Source organism: Ochotona curzoniae, unplaced genomic scaffold (assembly GCF_017591425.1).
Source record: "Ochotona curzoniae isolate NIBS_2020 unplaced genomic scaffold, NIBS_Ocur_1.0 contig_2723, whole genome shotgun sequence".
In the NCBI taxonomy this organism is placed as follows: domain Eukaryota; kingdom Metazoa; phylum Chordata; class Mammalia; order Lagomorpha; family Ochotonidae; genus Ochotona; species Ochotona curzoniae.
The window spans coordinates 25351212-25366759 of NW_024465573.1; the positions used below are offsets into that span (position 1 = coordinate 25351212).

Sequence of the window (15548 nt, forward strand, 5' to 3'; positions counted from 1 at the left end):
CCTCAGGTATATGCCAAGGATTTGTTATATTCCCCAAGCTTCAGTCCATGTTAATCGCAGACTATGAGGTCATTTGGAAAGAGTGGCAGATTTTTTGGTTAATTTATATGCTCAATGTTGGGTCATGAAAAGTCAGTGCTTTTTCAGACTTTCCTCCAACCTAATAAATGCTGCAGCTCCCAGTAGCTCATAAAGCAGAAGTTTGTTTATCTGTATCAGAGCATAGCCACATACACTGAATTTGTAATGTCATGAGAAAGTTTGGTTGATGAGGGGCCCAGTGTTCAGATGTCCACTCTACCTGGGAACTGAGCAGATTGTAACCAGGGATTGTATTGGTCAAGTGATGGGGGCTCAGGGCTCAAAGCAATCACATATTTTAAAGAACTTGATCATATTTCAAACATAGAGATTTTTAAATGAATGCAAAAGGGGCTGGTGTTGTGGTGTAGTCAGTTAAACTGCTACCTGAGATGCTTACCTCCCGTACAGATGCCAGTTCAAATCCTGACTGCTTCTCTTCTGATCCAATTGCCTATTGATATGTCTGAGATGGTCCAGGTGGCCGTGCCTTTGCCACCCACATGAAACCTGCATGGAGTCCCAGGCTCCTTGCTTCATCCTGGGCCAGCTCCAGTTATTGTGGCAATTTCAGGAATCAGTATAGGAAAATGAATCTCTACGTTTCAAATAGCCTTTTTTTTTTTTTTAAAGATTTGTTTTATTTTTATTGGGAAGTCACATATACAGACAGAGAGGAGGAGAGACATAGAAAGATCTTCCAACCAATAATTTACTCCCTCAGTGGCCGCAATGGCCAGAGCTGCGCCGTTCTGAAGTCAGGAGCTTGGAGCTTCTTCTGGATCTCTCACGTGGCTGGAGGATCCCAAGGCTTTGGGCCGTCCTTCCCAGGCCACAAGCAGGGAGCTGCATGGGAAGCGGGGCCACCGGGATTAGCACAGGCACCCATATGGGATCCCGGTGCATTCAAGGCGAGGACTTTAGCTGCTAGGCTACTGCACCTGGCCCACCTTTTATTTATTTATTTATTTTTAATTGGAAAGGCAGATATACAGAGAGAAGGAGATAAAGAGAAAAATCTTCCATCTGCTGGTTCACTTCCCAAGTGGCTGCAACTGTTAGAGCTGAGCTGATCTGAGCTGATCTGGAGCCAAGGGTTCTTCTAGATCTCTATGCAGGTGCCGGGGCCCCAAGGGTTTGGGTCATCCTTGACTGCTTTCTCAGGCCACAAACAGGGAGCTGGTTGGGAAGAAGGGCCCATATGGGATCCTGGCATATGCAAGTCGAGGACTTTAGCCACTAGTCTAGTGCACCGGACCAAACTTTTTCTTTTTTTAAAAAAAGCACTTATTTTCATTGGAAAGGCACATTTACAGAGAAAAGGAGAGATAGGAAGATCTTTGATCTTCTGGTTCACTCCTCAAATGGTCACAACAACCGGAGCTAAGCCAATTCAAAGCCAGGAGCCAGGAGCTTCTTCCAGGTCACCTGTGTGCATTCAGGGTCTCAAGGCTTTGGGATATCCACTGCTTTCCCAGGCCACAAGCAGGGAGCTGGATGGCAAGTGGAGCAGCCTTGAGATGATCTACTGCCTAGATGGGATCCTTGCGTGTGCAAGGTGAGGATTTAGTCACTGAACCATGGCAACAGCCCCAAATAATATTTCTTAAAAAGCTTTTTAAAAAGCAAAGGAAATGGGCCTGGTGGCGTGGCTTAGCGGCTGGGGTCCTCACCTTCTGCGCACCGGGATCCCTTGTGGGCGCTGGTTCTAATCCCAGCAGGTCTGCTTCCCGTCCAGCTCCCTGCTTGTGGCCTGGGGGGCGGTCGGGGATGGCCCAAGGCTTTGGGACCCTGCACTTGTGTGGGAGACCTGGGGCGGGGGGGGGGGTAGGGTTCCTGGATCCTGGCTTCAGGTTGGCATAGCACTGGCCGTTGCGCTCACTTGGGGAGTGAATCATCGGGCAGAGGATCTTCCTCTCTGTTTCTCCTCTCTGTCTCTCTTCCTCTCTGTATATCTGACTTTCCAATAAATAAATAAATCTTAAAAAAAAAAGGCAAAGGAAATATGAAACATGATTTCATCAACTTGGCCCATCTCACACTTTCAGAAGGAATAGCTTTTAAGTAGAATAAATTATCTTGTAAGTTTTCGTGGCAGTTTTTTTTTTTTAAAAAAATATCTTCCATTTGCTGGTTCACTTCCCATGTAGCTGCAACAGTTGGAACTGAGCCAGTCCAGAACCAGGAGCTTCTTCTGGGTCTTCTATGCAAGTGCAGGGTCCCAAGGCTATGGGCCATCCACCGCTGCTTTCCCAGGCCATAGGCAGGGGGCTGGACTGGAAGTGGAGTCTAGAACACCAACCAGCACCCAGGTAGGATCCCAGCAGCTACTAGGCTATCATACCAGGCCCAAGGGGCCAGTTTTATGTAGCAGATTGAGCTGCTGTCTATAACATCAGCATTTGTACTGGCAGCAGTTTGAGTCCTTGGCTGTGCTACTTACTAGCAGCTCCCTGCCACTGTGCTTGGGAAAGCTGCAGAAGACTGGCTCAGTATTTGGGCCTCCCATGTGGGAGGCCTGGAAGAAGCTCCTAGATCCTCACCTGGCCCAACTCTGACTGGTGCAACTATTGGGGGAAGTGACATAGTGGATGGAAGATCTCAACCTTTTCCCCTCTTGGTAACTCAGCTTTTTACATATACCAATGAACTAAAAATTAAATAAAGATGGAGCTAGGACTGGAACTCAGGCGTTTCATATGGGATGTGGGCATCACAAATGGCAGCTTAACTACTGTGCCAAGAACCTGCCCCTTTGTGGCAGCTTTTATAGAACAATCTCAAAGTATATTGGGATTATCCAGCCAAAATTTTGGATTGCTTTCAAAAGCAACAGTTTGCGATGGAAATGACACTAGGAAGGAAGACACGGTCTTAATTTTTGGATACATGTATGCATCCCAGAGTGATCCGGAAGTTTTTGCTGTCACCTTTGAGTTTACACAGCTTTGTGACTGCACTTCCTCTTCATGGAACTGCTAAAATAGAATAGCCATTTGTGGTATAAATGAAAAGGTAATTCTGAATTAAAATGAGATTGGCTTTTAATGACATACTATTTGTACACTTCATAAAAGTAAACTTTGGGAATTATATTTTGAAACCCTATTTAAAAATGGGGACCAACCCCTATTTCACTGTTGTTGAAAACAAAAATAACTCACGCACAAATATGGCCTTACTGTCTGTAATGGCATCTTTAAATTCATTTTATTTATACTGATGACTTCTACGTCTTTCTGGGCTTGTATAAGTTGCACAGATAAATAAACCTGAAAATAATCAGGTTGGAAGATATAGAAAATGATAATGGAGAAAAATACCAATAAGTAACTTAAGTATGTAACCAGTGTAACATACGTGTCTTGAATCCTTATTGTTTCAACCCCGGGCTGAAGAAGGGAGTTACAAAGAAACAGACGGTCCCTGCTTCCCTCACTGAATGATCCAGTGCCGCGGAACCCGGCAAATATAATGCAATGAGATAGTCACACTGAGAAGGGGCCAGGACCTCAAGAAGCGCGGTGTTGCAAACCGGTGCGTGAACTCTGCCCTCAGAAGAATAAACAGAAGTCAAACCTGGGAGTGAGGGGAAGATTATTACAGGCAAAGAGAGCTGGGACAAGGCACGACATGTAAAAAAGGAAACTTGGGCAGCAGAGTTGAGAGTGAGATCGAGAGGGCCTCAACATGTGGCTGGAGGAGGAGGCAGAGCTCAGATGCCAAAGGTTCCTCAAGATCAGCTCTTGCTGGTTGTCAGCTCACGTGGAGTGCTCCGTGGAGCAAAGCCAGAAGGGACCGGGAAGCGGACGACGAACAGAAGGGAGATGAACTTCTTTCCTCTGGTGTTAACAAGCAGCAGAAATGCTGCGGCGGGTGAGGGGAGGAATCAGCTGCCAGCTCGCTCGGACCTACAGCGCGCGTCTGTGGGGTCGGGCCGGAGTCGAGGCGGACCTCCTGGCGCCCGCGTCGAGCCCTGCGCATGCCCGCTGGGCCCCGCACGCCGAGTCTGCGCAGACGGGTCACTCGGGCCCTGTGGCGCCAAGCCCGCGCGAGTTGCCGGGAGCCCCGCAGGCCGCGCCGCCTGTCCCCGGTGCGGCCTGTCCCCGGTGCGGCCTGTCCCCGGCGCGGCCTCTCCCCGGCGCGGCCTCTCCCCCGCGCGGCCCCTGCCCGGTGCAGCCGCCCCTCCGAGCCCCGGGACGCAGAGCTCCACGCCCGGATCCCGCCCCTTCCGCGTCTCTCAGGCGCCCGTTTTCCCTCAGACGAGGCGGCCATTGGTTTTCAGTCGTATCTGGGCGCGGCGATTGGCCACCGCCGCCCGTCGCTCAGCGCACTCTCTCGGGGCGGGGAGAGGGGATGTAGGGAGGCGGGCCGGAGAGACCCGGAGCCGGCGGGCGGGAGCCGGGGTTCGAGGCTCGGCCGCGTCGGCCGGCGGGACGTGCGCTCCACGGCGGTCGCGGGACCCTTTTCCAGAGCCGTCTCGGCGAGGCCCCTTCTTGCAGCTCGACCACGCTCATCTCTGTGTGGCCCTCACCTGGATTCGAACCTCGCTGCTGCCCCCGTCGCGGGGCTTCTCGGCGAGACCCGGTCAGTGCCACACTTTGATTAGAGGGAAGGGTTCCGGGAAGGCTTCAGGGCTGCGGGTGAGAGAGGTTTTGGCCTCCGGAACGGCCCCCTTCCCGCAGTCCCAGTTGCTCCTGTCTGCGAGGTTTGCCTGCCCTGGGGATGTTTCTGTGTCTGGAGTTTTCTCTCGTCGGTCGCTTTGTTTTGGTTGCAGGCTTGGCTCTGGTTGAAGGAGTTGAAGGAGGGTCAGCAATTCCTGCTTCGGTCCTTCCCCAGCCTCCGAAGAAGCAAGGCTTCTCCTAGCTATCACGTGTTGAGTTCTTGGGATGTACTAGGCTGAGTCTTGTATCAGCCATTGTGTAGTTCTTTAATTGGGTGAGGTATCGGCGATTCCCAAGCTGCTTGGGAACCTGAGGCTTAAGGTGATAGTTTGTAACTATTGCCTTGTGAGCCGATTTGCTGCATCTGACCCTGCCCCTTGCACTAGCGCTTCATTTTCCCTTTAAAGAAGTTGGTTCAGAGAAGTTGTACCTGTCTGAAGTAACATCATTAGTGGCAGGAGCTCCGGTGTTTGTTGGCAGGGCGGATGGGATAGGACATGAAGCTGGGCTTTTCAGGGGGTGACAGATTAATGGGGAACATGGTGTGTCTAGTGGAGGGAATTGGACAGGAGGCCTAAGAAACGCCAATGTGGACGGAACATAGAGCCAGACTCCCTAGCTTTTTGCTGTCTCTCGCTTTCTAGCTTTGTGACCTAAGCTATCTGGGCCAATTCCTCATTGATGAAGTGGGATGATAATAGTAGCTTCCACGGTGGAGTGTTGATGTGAATGAGGTTTTATAGACATGGTTGGAAATAGGTAATGAATAGGTAGAACAGATTCGCTGAGATGGTGACTTGGACCCTGGTGCCGGGCAGCCGGTTCAGACCTCTGAATGCTAGTTGCTTCACATTGCTCACCCACAGATAGGACAGTGATGACACACAGGTACCAAGTGATGCTATATGAAGGAAGCAGATTGAGGGCCCATCTGCAGGCTGAATCCAAAAGGAAGTTCATTTTGGAGTGAACTTTATGTGACCTTGCTAAGCCACCAATGTGTGACCTTGGGCATGTTAACCTATCAGGTCCTTGCCTATATATGAAGTTAAAAAATAGGGCCTAATTTTTGGGGCATTGTTGGTAATTAAATGACAAAGCAAATGAAATGCTTAATATTGTGCTTGACAAATATTAGATGTGAAATTAAAGAACAGTGTTTCAGGGACAGGTGATATAGCAGGCTATGCCATCACTTGGGCTACCTACCTTCCATATATTGGTGTGCTGGTTTGAGTCCTGGCTGTCCCACTTTTTTTTTTTTTTTTTTTTTAAGTAGAGACAGGAAGATCTTCCATCCGTTGATTCACTCCCCAAGTAGCTGCAAACAGTCTGAGCTGAGTTAATCCAAAGCAAGGAGCTCGGAGCCTCTTCTGGGTCTCCCACATGGGTGTAGGGTTCCCCACATGGGTGTAGGGTCCCAAGGCTTTGGGCTGTCCTCTACTGCTTTCCCAGGCCACAAGCAGGGAGCTGGATGGGAAGCGGGGCTGCCAGGATTAGAACTGGTGCCCATACGGGATCCCGATGTTTTCAAGGCGAGGACTTTAGCTGCTTGGCTACCATGCTGGGTCCTGTCCCACTTTTAATCCAGCTTCCTGGTGATATAGCTTGAGGAGGTAGCAGATGGTGGCTTGAGTGCTTGGGTCTTTCCCTGCACCCATGTGGAGCCCCAGAAAGGCTCCTGGCTTTGGCTCCCATTCTTGGGGTCACTTGCGAAGTGAACCAGCAGATGGAGGATCTTTCTGTCCCTTCTTCTCCTCCATAAATCTGACTCTCCAGTTTAAAAAAAAAAAAAAAAAAGGTGCTGTGTCTTTGCCACCCATGTAGGTGACCCAGAAGGAGTTCTGGGCTCCTGGCTTCAGCCTGGTCCAGCTGTGGCTATTGTGTTTGGGAAGTGAACCAGTAGGTGGAAGCTCTCTTTTTCTCTTTCTCTCTATTGCTCTGGCTCTTAAGTAGGTGAAAATAAATAAATAAATTGTAAAAAATTACACTAACCCCATCTTGCAGGAAAAGAATGTTCAGAAGTTAAAAGTTAAGTTTTTGGCCAAGGTCACACAGCTAGTAGGTGGTGGATAGTAGAGTCTAGAATTGAATTCTGATCCATGTCCAAAGTGATGTCTTTGAACCTGAGTATTGTGTCTCCCATAGGAATAATTCCTTCTTGGAAATGTCTGTTGAAGTGTTTAGCTTAGTGCCTAGCGTATGCTGGGTAGTGTTAGCTTTTGTTTTCTTTCCCCAAGTACACCAGATAGCTTCCAGGAAGTTGAAGCCCTGCTATTCTGCCTTTGCTGGGAAAACACCTGCTGCTTCTAGACAGGCCACTTGCAGCTCCTTGTCCAGCAGCACTTGGCTTGAAATTTGATAACTGTGCACTTCTTCCTCTCCCTCCACAAGGAAGGCCATGCCACCTCCTGGGAAAGTTCCCCGGAAGGAGAACCTGGGGCTCCAGTGCGAGTGGGGCTCCTGCTCCTTTGTGTGCTCCGCCATGGAGGAATTCTGCGAGCATGTCACTCAGCACCTGCAACAGCACCTGCATGGTTCCCGGGAGGAGGAAGAGGAGGATGACCCACTCGGTAAGGGAGCTGGACACAGGAAGGGAAAGAGTTAAAGGAAGATGGGAATCTGACTTTGTTTTCTCCAGAGGAAGAGGATAGCCTGGGAGAATAGTGGCTTATTTCCCTAATTGTGCTTTGTTTGTTTGGTTGGTTGGTTTATGAAAATGTTGTAAGCTTATATCTAGAAAATTCAGTTTATGGGGCTAACACAGTTGCTCAACAAGCTAATCTTGCACCTGCAAATGCCAGGATCGTATATGGTCTCTGGTTCGTGTCCTGGCTACTCCACTTCCCATCCAGCTCCCTGCTTGTGGCCTGGGAAAGCAATGGAAGATGGCCCAAAGCTTTGGGACCCTGCACCCACGTAGGAGACCTGAAGGAGGCTCCTGGCTCCTAGCTTTGGATTGGTTCAGTTCCAGCGGTTGTGACCACTTAGGGAGTGAATCAGTAGATGGAAGATCTTTGTCTCTCCTTCTCTTTGTAAAATCTGCCTTTTGTATAAGAAGTGAATGCAGCGGGAAGCTGGATGAGAAGTGGAGCAGCTGGGACACAAACTGGCACCCACATGGGATGCTAGAGCATACAGACAGAAGATTAGCCAGTTGAGACATCATGCCAGCCCCCCCTCTTTTTTAATTAATTAATTTTTTTAATTGCACAGTCAGATATATACAGAGAGAGGGAGAAACAGAGAAGTATGTTCCATCTGATGATTCATTCCCCAAGTGAACCTCAACGGCCAGTGCTGTGCCAATCTGAAGCAAGGAGCCTGGATCCTCTTCTGGGTCTCACGTGTGGGTGCAAGGTTTCAAGGCTTTAGGCTCTCCTTGACTGCTTTCCTAGGCCATAGGCAGGAAGCTGGATGGGAAGCGAGACTTCCAGGGTTAGAACCGGCAACCATATGGGATCCTGGCACATTCAAGATGAGGACTTTAGCTGCTAGGCCATGGTGCCGGGCCCAAGCCTCCCACCCCCATGCTTTCTTTATTTTTTATTTTGTTTTTAAAGATTTATTTTATTTTTATTGGAAAGGTGGATATACAGAGAGGAGAGACAGAGAGGAAGATCTTCCGTCCGATGATTCACTCCCCAAGTGAGCACAACGGCCAATGCTATGCCAATCCGAAACCAGGAGCCTTTTCCGGGTCTCCCATGTGGGTGCAGGGTCCCAAAGCTTTGGGCCATCCTCGGCTGCTTTCCCGTGCCACAGGCAGGGAGCTGGAAGGGAAGTGGGGCCATCGGGATTAGAACTGGTGCCCATATGGGATCCCGGGCGTGCACGGCGAGGACCTTAACCACTGCGCCACCGTGCTGGGCCCCCCCACACTCTCTTTAATGTGAGAGGCAAACAGCCCCCAGCTGCTGGATTACTCCCCAGATACCTGCAGCAGCCCTAGGCTGGAGGCTGAGGCCAAGAGCCAGGAACTCCATCTTGGCTTCCTCTTTGGGGGACGGCCACCCAGTGAGTCCAGCCGTCACTGCAGCCCCCCCAGGTCTGCATCTGTGGGGCATGGAGTCGAAGACATGACATCTTCACTGTTACGCTAAATGCCTGTCCCTTATTCTCGTTCATTCTCTCTGTCTCTCCTGAGGCTTATTTATTTATTTATTTTGTTTACAGGCTTATTTATTTTATTTGAAAGGCAAGGGTAACAGAGAATGGAAAAAACGGAGATTTTCTACTGTTTTACTCCCCCAGATGGCCATAGCAGCTAGGTCTTGGTCAGGCTAAAGGCAGAAACTCCATTCGGGTCTTCTGTATGGGTGGCAGAGCATGAGTGCTTGGGCCATTTTCCCAAGCTGGATCAGAAGAAACAGCTGGGATTCCATCCAGCATCATGTTGGATGCCAGTGTTGCAGACGGCAGCTTAACACACTGTGCCACCATTCTTGTTCCTCATATATTCTCTTGTAGCATGGTAGTAACACAGGCTAAGTTGCCATTTCAACACCCACATCCTGTAACACCCTGCTGATGGGCCTGGGAAGACAGTAGAGAACACTTAGGTATTTGGTAGCCTGTCACCTCTAGGGGAGACCTTAATGGAGTTCTGGACGTCTGGACCAGCCCCAGCCCCTGAGGAATACAAGGAATAAACCAGCGGATGGAAGATCTCCCTCCTGGCACCCCTGTCACTTTAAATAAGCAAATTTGGAAAATTGTTTATGGTCTGTCAAATCAATTCACTACCCACTCCTGGATCGCAACACAATTTGGAAATTTTTTTCCAATTTACTTTAGTTGAAAGCCATTGTTATGGGGATGGAGGGAGGCACAGATCTTCCATCCACTGGCTCTTTCCCTTAATTGCTGCAATGGCCAGGGCTGAGCTGAAACAGAGCCAGGAGCTTTTTCAAGGTCTGCCACATGGGCGCGGGGGTCTATGTACTTGGGCCATCCTCTGCTGCTTTCCCAGGCGCATTAGCAAGGAGCTGGATCTGAAGTAGAGTGGCTGGGACTTGAACTGGCACCCACATGGGATGCTAGCATTGTAAGTGGTGGCTTAACCTCCAGTGTCATGGTGCCAGCCCCTGGAAAATTGTTCTACAGAAGGTATAAAAACAGCTCTCCTTCTCCTAACCCACAATTCTGTTATTTTTTTAAATAGTAAAGAAATTAGAAAGTGGTCATATTTTCTAGAATATCCATAGACAGAATTCTATAGAGCATTGAAAATAGGTTGTTGAGGGTCAGTGCTGTGGCATAGTAGGCTCAGTGATTGCCTGCAGTGCCAGCATCCCATTTGGGTACCAGTTCAAGTACCAGTTGTTCCACTTCTCATCTGGCTCCCTGCTAATGCACCTGGGAAAGCAGGGGAGGATGGCTTGAGTACTTGGGTCCCTGCACCCACGTGGGAGACCTGGAAGAAGCTCCCGGCTTCAGCTAGGCCCGGCCCTGGCTGTTGCAGTCGTTTGGGGAGTGAACCAACAGATAGAAAACTTCTCTTCCTCTCCGCATATAACTTTGCCTTTTAAGTAAATAAAAGAACACTTAAAAAAAAAATAGTGTGTGCACAGAAGTGCTAGAGAGATTGGGAATGCATTGGTCTCATTGTTGGGGCCTTCCTGGAGAAAGCAGCTCTTGAGCAGAAATGAGGGAGAGGTGGGCTGGTGGTTAAAGAGGAAGTAGGGGTTGGAGGGGGTGCCTGAAGTTGGGAGACTTCATCTTCCTCAGGGAGCAGTGACACTGCAAGCCATCCAGGCTGAGCCTGCCAGCCACACCAGCTATCTCGGTGTGGGCCTTGAACATCTGCTTCCCTCTGCCCATACCACACTGCCCCCTCACATATTTGAGAGATGCATCCTTCAGAGTTCAGTGTGAGGACACTTGGCAAGATCCCCTGCCTGCATCAGATGGCCTCTGCTTTGATATTGTAACCGTGCCTCAGGCCTCTACCCACACAGCACTTAGCACCAGTTTCAGTTTTCTGTTGACGGATGTGGTGATTGGGCTAACGATGTTCTTTCTCCCTGACTGGAAGCAGGGTGAGGGCAGGGACTGGCACCCATTCACACTGACCACACCTTGGTGCCTTGTGCCTAGGAGATGGTGAGCAAGCCCTGGTAGCTGCCGCAGGAGGCGCCTGATGGTTTAATTAGCTGGGCCTCATTCTCTGCCAAGCACTGCCAATCCTGGGAAGGTGTCAGCCTCTTTTTTCTCTTAACTCATTGCAGGGGAAGAATTCTCCTGCCTATGGCAGGAGTGTGGCTTTTGCTCTCTGGACAGCTCTGCCGACCTCATCCGTCATGTCTACTTCCACTGCTACCACACCAAGCTCAAGCAGTGGGGGCTGCAGGCTCTGCAGAGCCAGGCGGACCTCAGCCCCTGTGTGCTGGACTTCCAGAGCCGCAACATCATCCCCGACATCCCCGACCACTTCCTGTGCCTGTGGGAGTACTGCGAGGTCAGTGGGCTGGGCTCCCTACCTGCTGGGGTGCTTCTCTTGCCAGCATTGCTGCTGGCCCCTCTCCTAGTTCAGTACAGCTCCCTTGCTCAGACTTTGCCATCCCTACCCAGTGAATTGGGGACACAGTCAGGGAGCGTGTTTCAGGCTCATAGTGGTAAGGGTCCCTCCAGCACCTCGGTTCTCACCTCATGTTGCCCCTGGCACAGAGCACCTTCGACAACCCCGAGTGGTTCTATCGGCATGTGGAAGCACACAGCCTGTGCTATGAATACAAAGCAGTTGGCAAGGACAACCATGTGGTGCTGTGTGGCTGGAAAGGTAGGGCCTCTGTTTAACTTCTGGATTCTGGAAGGAACCCAGGGGTGGGCTAAGGGGGCTTGGCAGCTGAGGAGGGGATAAAGCATAGCTGTCAGCTGGGGAGTTGGTGACTGGCACCTAGCCGGGCCTTCCTTCCTAGGCTGTTCCTGTACCTTCAAGGACCGCTGTAAGCTTCGAGAGCACCTCCGCAGCCACACCCAGGAGAAGGTGGTGGCCTGCCCCACCTGCGGGGGCATGTTTGCCAACAACACCAAGTTCTTGGATCACATCCGCCGCCAGACCTCTCTGGATCGTAAGCAGTCAGAGAGCAGGGATGGGAACAGGTTGTCCTGCTTGGGGGTGGGGTCGGGAGCGTGTTTCCAGGGGAAGTAGCCCCTGAAGACATCTGCAACTTGACTCCCTCTCGCTTCTGGGCTCAGACACTCCCCCAGCCTTTGTGCTGGTGCGCTCATGGACGCTGGCCCCCGGTACTTGCTGTGTGCCCTGTTACTTATCTCAGGGAATCCTCACAACAGCCCCATGAGGTAGGCGTCTTGTCCCCCTTTTTACAGATGAGGAAACTGAGGCTCAGAGAGGTTAAGTCACTTACCTGAGATCACCCAGCTAGTAAGTGGGGGGAATCAGGTTCTTGTTCCAAGTCCCGTGCTTTTTTCATGCTGCTACGTCCATCCACAGTCCCCTGTGCTCCCCTGTTCTCCCGGGGAGGATCCCTTCTCCTGGGGGTGGTTCCCTCTCGTGCCTGGCCCTCTGCTGTCCGCAGCCCCCTCAGCATCCCTTTCTTTCACCTGCCCCACCCCAGAGCAGCGCTTCCAGTGCTCTCACTGCTCCAAGAGGTTTGCCACGGAGCGGCTGCTGCGGGACCACATGCGCAACCATGGTGAGTGATCCTCACCCCTGGCCTCTGCATCCACCCTGCGAGGTATGGCAGATCTTCCCATCACAGCCTCCTCTCTGCTCCTCCCAGTCAATCACTACAAGTGCCCCCTGTGTGACATGACGTGCCCGCTGCCTTCCTCCCTCCGCAATCACATGCGCTTCCGCCACAGTGAGGACCGTCCCTTTAAATGTGACTGTTGTGACTACAGGTGAGGGGGGTCCAGGGCCCCAGGAAGCAAGAATTGGTGTCCCAGGGTCCCCCATCTGCTCCAGCCCCTCCTGCCCTCTCCCGGCAGCTGCAAGAACCTCATTGACCTCCGAAAGCACCTGGAAACCCACAGCAAGGAGCCAGCCTACAGGTGTGACTTTGAGAGCTGCACTTTCAGTGCCCGATCCCTCTGCTCCGTGAAGTCCCATTACCGCAAAGTGCATGAAGTGAGTGGTGTGGGGCTGGGAAAGGGGAGAGGGGCTAGTAGAAGTGTGAGGGAGCCTTGAGTGGGTGAAGAGTGGCTTCACTTATCCACTTTTCCCTCTGTCAGGGGGATTCGGAACCAAGGTACAAATGTCATGTGTGTGAAAAGTGCTTCACGCGGGGCAATAGCCTCACCGTGCACCTTCGGCAGAAGCATCAGTTCAAGTGGCCCTCAGGGCACCCCCGTTTCCGGTAGGTCTAAGCCCTCCCTACAGGTTAACACACATGTTTGTTTGTTTTTAATAAGATGTATTTATTTTTATTGGAAAGGCAGATTTACAGAGACAGAAAAATCTGTTCTCTAATTCACTTCCTGAGTGGCTGCAATGGTTGTAGCTGAGCCAGACCAAAGCCAATCAGGACCCAGGAGCTTCCTCCTGGGTCTCCTACTCGCTTCCAAGGCTTTGAGCCATCCTCAACTGCTCCCATGCCACGAGCAGGGAGCTGGATGGGAAGTGGAGCAGCTGGGACGTGAACAAGTGCCCACACCGGATCCCAGAACTTGAAAGGCGAGGATTTAGGCACTGATCCATAGCACTGGGCCCCCGTGCCTTTTTATTTCTAACCAAAGTTAAAACTTTTGAATTTGTTTATGCGTGAATGCCTGTCATCTCCATTTGGCTGTGAGAACCCCCAGAGAATATCAGTGGGGCAAAGATTATTTTTGTGAGTTTTCAATCCAGGGTATGGCTGAAAACCAAATAAATGGTTTTGAAAGTCCCACAGCCAGGACTAGAGTCAGAACCTGGACTATAGGCTCCTCATGAGCCCTCATACACTCCTGCCCTCGCTCACAATCCATCAGTCTCTGTGTGAGTGTGTGTGTGTTTCTCTGTGTTGTTACGACAAAGTTTTCCTTTCACGTAGCCATTTTTTCACTTTTTTTCTGCATAGATTCCCAAGATTTCTTCCATAGCCTATTCCTTACCTTGTGTCTGTCTATGAGCCAGTACGCATCCCTGCCCACATTTACTACCTTTCTGCTCCTTCCCAGGTACAAGGAACACGAAGATGGCTACATGCGGCTGCAGCTGGTTCGCTATGAGAGCGTAGAGCTGACGCAGCAGCTGCTGCAGCAGCCGCAAGAAGGAGCAGACCTGGTGGACTCAGCCCTAAATGAGAGCAGCCTGCAGGACCTCATTCTAGAAACAGTGCCAGGGGAGCCGGGCTCCAAGGACGAGGAAGAGGTGGGCAGGGCTGGTGAGGGGACAGTGCCCTTAGCCCCTCAGGACAGCACCAGCCCTGCCATGCACCTGGTGAATCAGACCAAGTCCCAGGACCAGCAAGAGATTGTCTACTATATGCTGGCTGAAGCCCCTGGCGAGCCGCCGCCAGCTCCAGAGCTTCCCTCCGAAGGTGTCATGGAAAAGCTTCAAGACATGGCTAAGGAGCCAGAGGACCTCACAGCGTGAAGGCTGTGGAGTGTGACCGTGTCCATCCTGGGCCCTGGAGCTGTGCTAGGGCAGGTCCCCTGGTGGGCAGCTCTTGCTAATGGGTACCTTTAGGAGTGGTTCTGAGAGCAGGGTGCTGTCCCCCACCTCCAGCCCCGCTCCAGGCTGGCATCAGCCTTCGAACTCTAAGTGCTTCCCTTTGGCAATAGACTACGTTTTGTGGGAGATCCTGAGTTATCTGGGTTCTTTGAAGGGATCCTGGGTGTGTGTGTCCTCGTATAGGGAGCTCTAATCACGTTTATCTCCTTAGCCATGCTAGACCACGATTAAACCCGTTCTCACATTCAGTTCCCTGCCACATCCCTACAAGGGCTTCTCGTTGCCACCAGCCAAGGCATTAAGAACCAGGCATGCAGTTCTCTCCTGACCATCTTCCTGCAACACCAAGGACTGTTATGGTCATCCTCAGGGATGGACTGGGAGGCACTGGAAGTGTGTAGCAGTTGTTTATAATAAACACTTGAATTTGTTAATTATTATTTTTCTTAAATATTTATTTTTACTAGAAAGGAAGATTTACAGAGAGGAGAGACAGAAAGATGTTCCATCTACTGGTTCATTCCCTAAATGGCCGCAACAGCTGGAGCTGAATTGATCTGAAACCGTTAGCCGGGAACTTCTTCCTGGTCTGCCACGCCGGTGCAGGGTCCCAAGGCTTTGGACCATCCTCTACTGCTTTCCCAGCCATAAACAGGAACTGGATGGGAAGTGGATCCTCTGGGGCACAAGCTGGCACCTGCACGGAATGCCGGTGATTGTAGCTGGAGAATTAGCTATAAGCATCATGCCAGCTCCTAGGTGATTTGTTTCTTATGAGCAGTGGAAGTTGGCTGGGCAGCGAGGAGATACGTCTTCCCAGAAGTTGCTGAGTAATTACACTTGTTCCCCTGGTTCTGAGATACAGCTTGTTGCTCTCCAGTCTACATCCTTGTGGCAGCCCCTTAGGGGGAAATGTCTGTCCCTTCTCAGAGGCCTTGCTATAGAGGCCCAGGCATTATCGGGGAGTGGGCAGCACATCTGTGGGACAGATGAAAGTGGGGCTTCTGCAGACAGACATCAGCTGACCATGGCCACACCCTAGGCCTGATTGGAACCCAGTGCCTGTGGGGGAGTGTTCTTTATCATGGGCTATGCAGGGTCAGGAGCTGGGGACATCAGGAGGCTCCCCCAGGGAACAGCAGGCACTGCAGGGGCCCAGGAACCCTGAAAACTGAACATGCATG

The 15548-nt window shown here is 51.1% G+C and overlaps 1 protein-coding gene across 2 annotated transcripts; it reads left to right on the plus strand.

Annotated features, from left to right (window-relative positions):
• The first annotated feature begins 4489 nt into the window (after positions 1–4489).
• On the plus strand, positions 4490–14731 carry LOC121154181 (histone H4 transcription factor). 2 transcript variants are annotated; one of them, XM_040977113.1, is made up of 10 exons: positions 4490–4668; positions 7140–7318; positions 10976–11205; positions 11415–11526; positions 11666–11818; positions 12326–12403; positions 12491–12611; positions 12699–12837; positions 12942–13066; positions 13869–14731. In XM_040977113.1, exons 2-10 carry the CDS (start codon positions 7147–7149, stop codon positions 14284–14286), a joined length of 1548 nt encoding a protein of 515 aa, XP_040833047.1. In that variant the 5' UTR covers positions 4490–4668; positions 7140–7146; the 3' UTR covers positions 14287–14731. The 2 variants fall into 2 exon arrangements, with proteins under 2 accessions (XP_040833047.1, XP_040833048.1); XM_040977114.1 differs by lacking the exons at positions 4490–4668; positions 7140–7318; positions 10976–11205; positions 11415–11526; positions 11666–11818 and adding an exon at positions 12092–12132.
• Positions 14732–15548: the final 817 nt, after the last annotated feature.

What these genes read in the sequence shown, in the direction of transcription:
- LOC121154181 (XM_040977113.1), top strand. Translation starts at nt 7,147, where the DNA reads ATGCCACCTCCTGGGAAAGTTCCCCGGAAGGAGAACCTGGGGCTCCAG. An exon ending in CCGCCAGACCTCTCTGGATC is followed by an intron (nt 11,819 to 12,325) that starts GTAAGCAGTCAG and finishes GCCCCACCCCAG; the next exon opens with AGCAGCGCTTCCAGTGCTCT. An exon ending in TCAGGGCACCCCCGTTTCCG is followed by an intron (nt 13,067 to 13,868) that starts GTAGGTCTAAGC and finishes GCTCCTTCCCAG; the next exon opens with GTACAAGGAACACGAAGATG.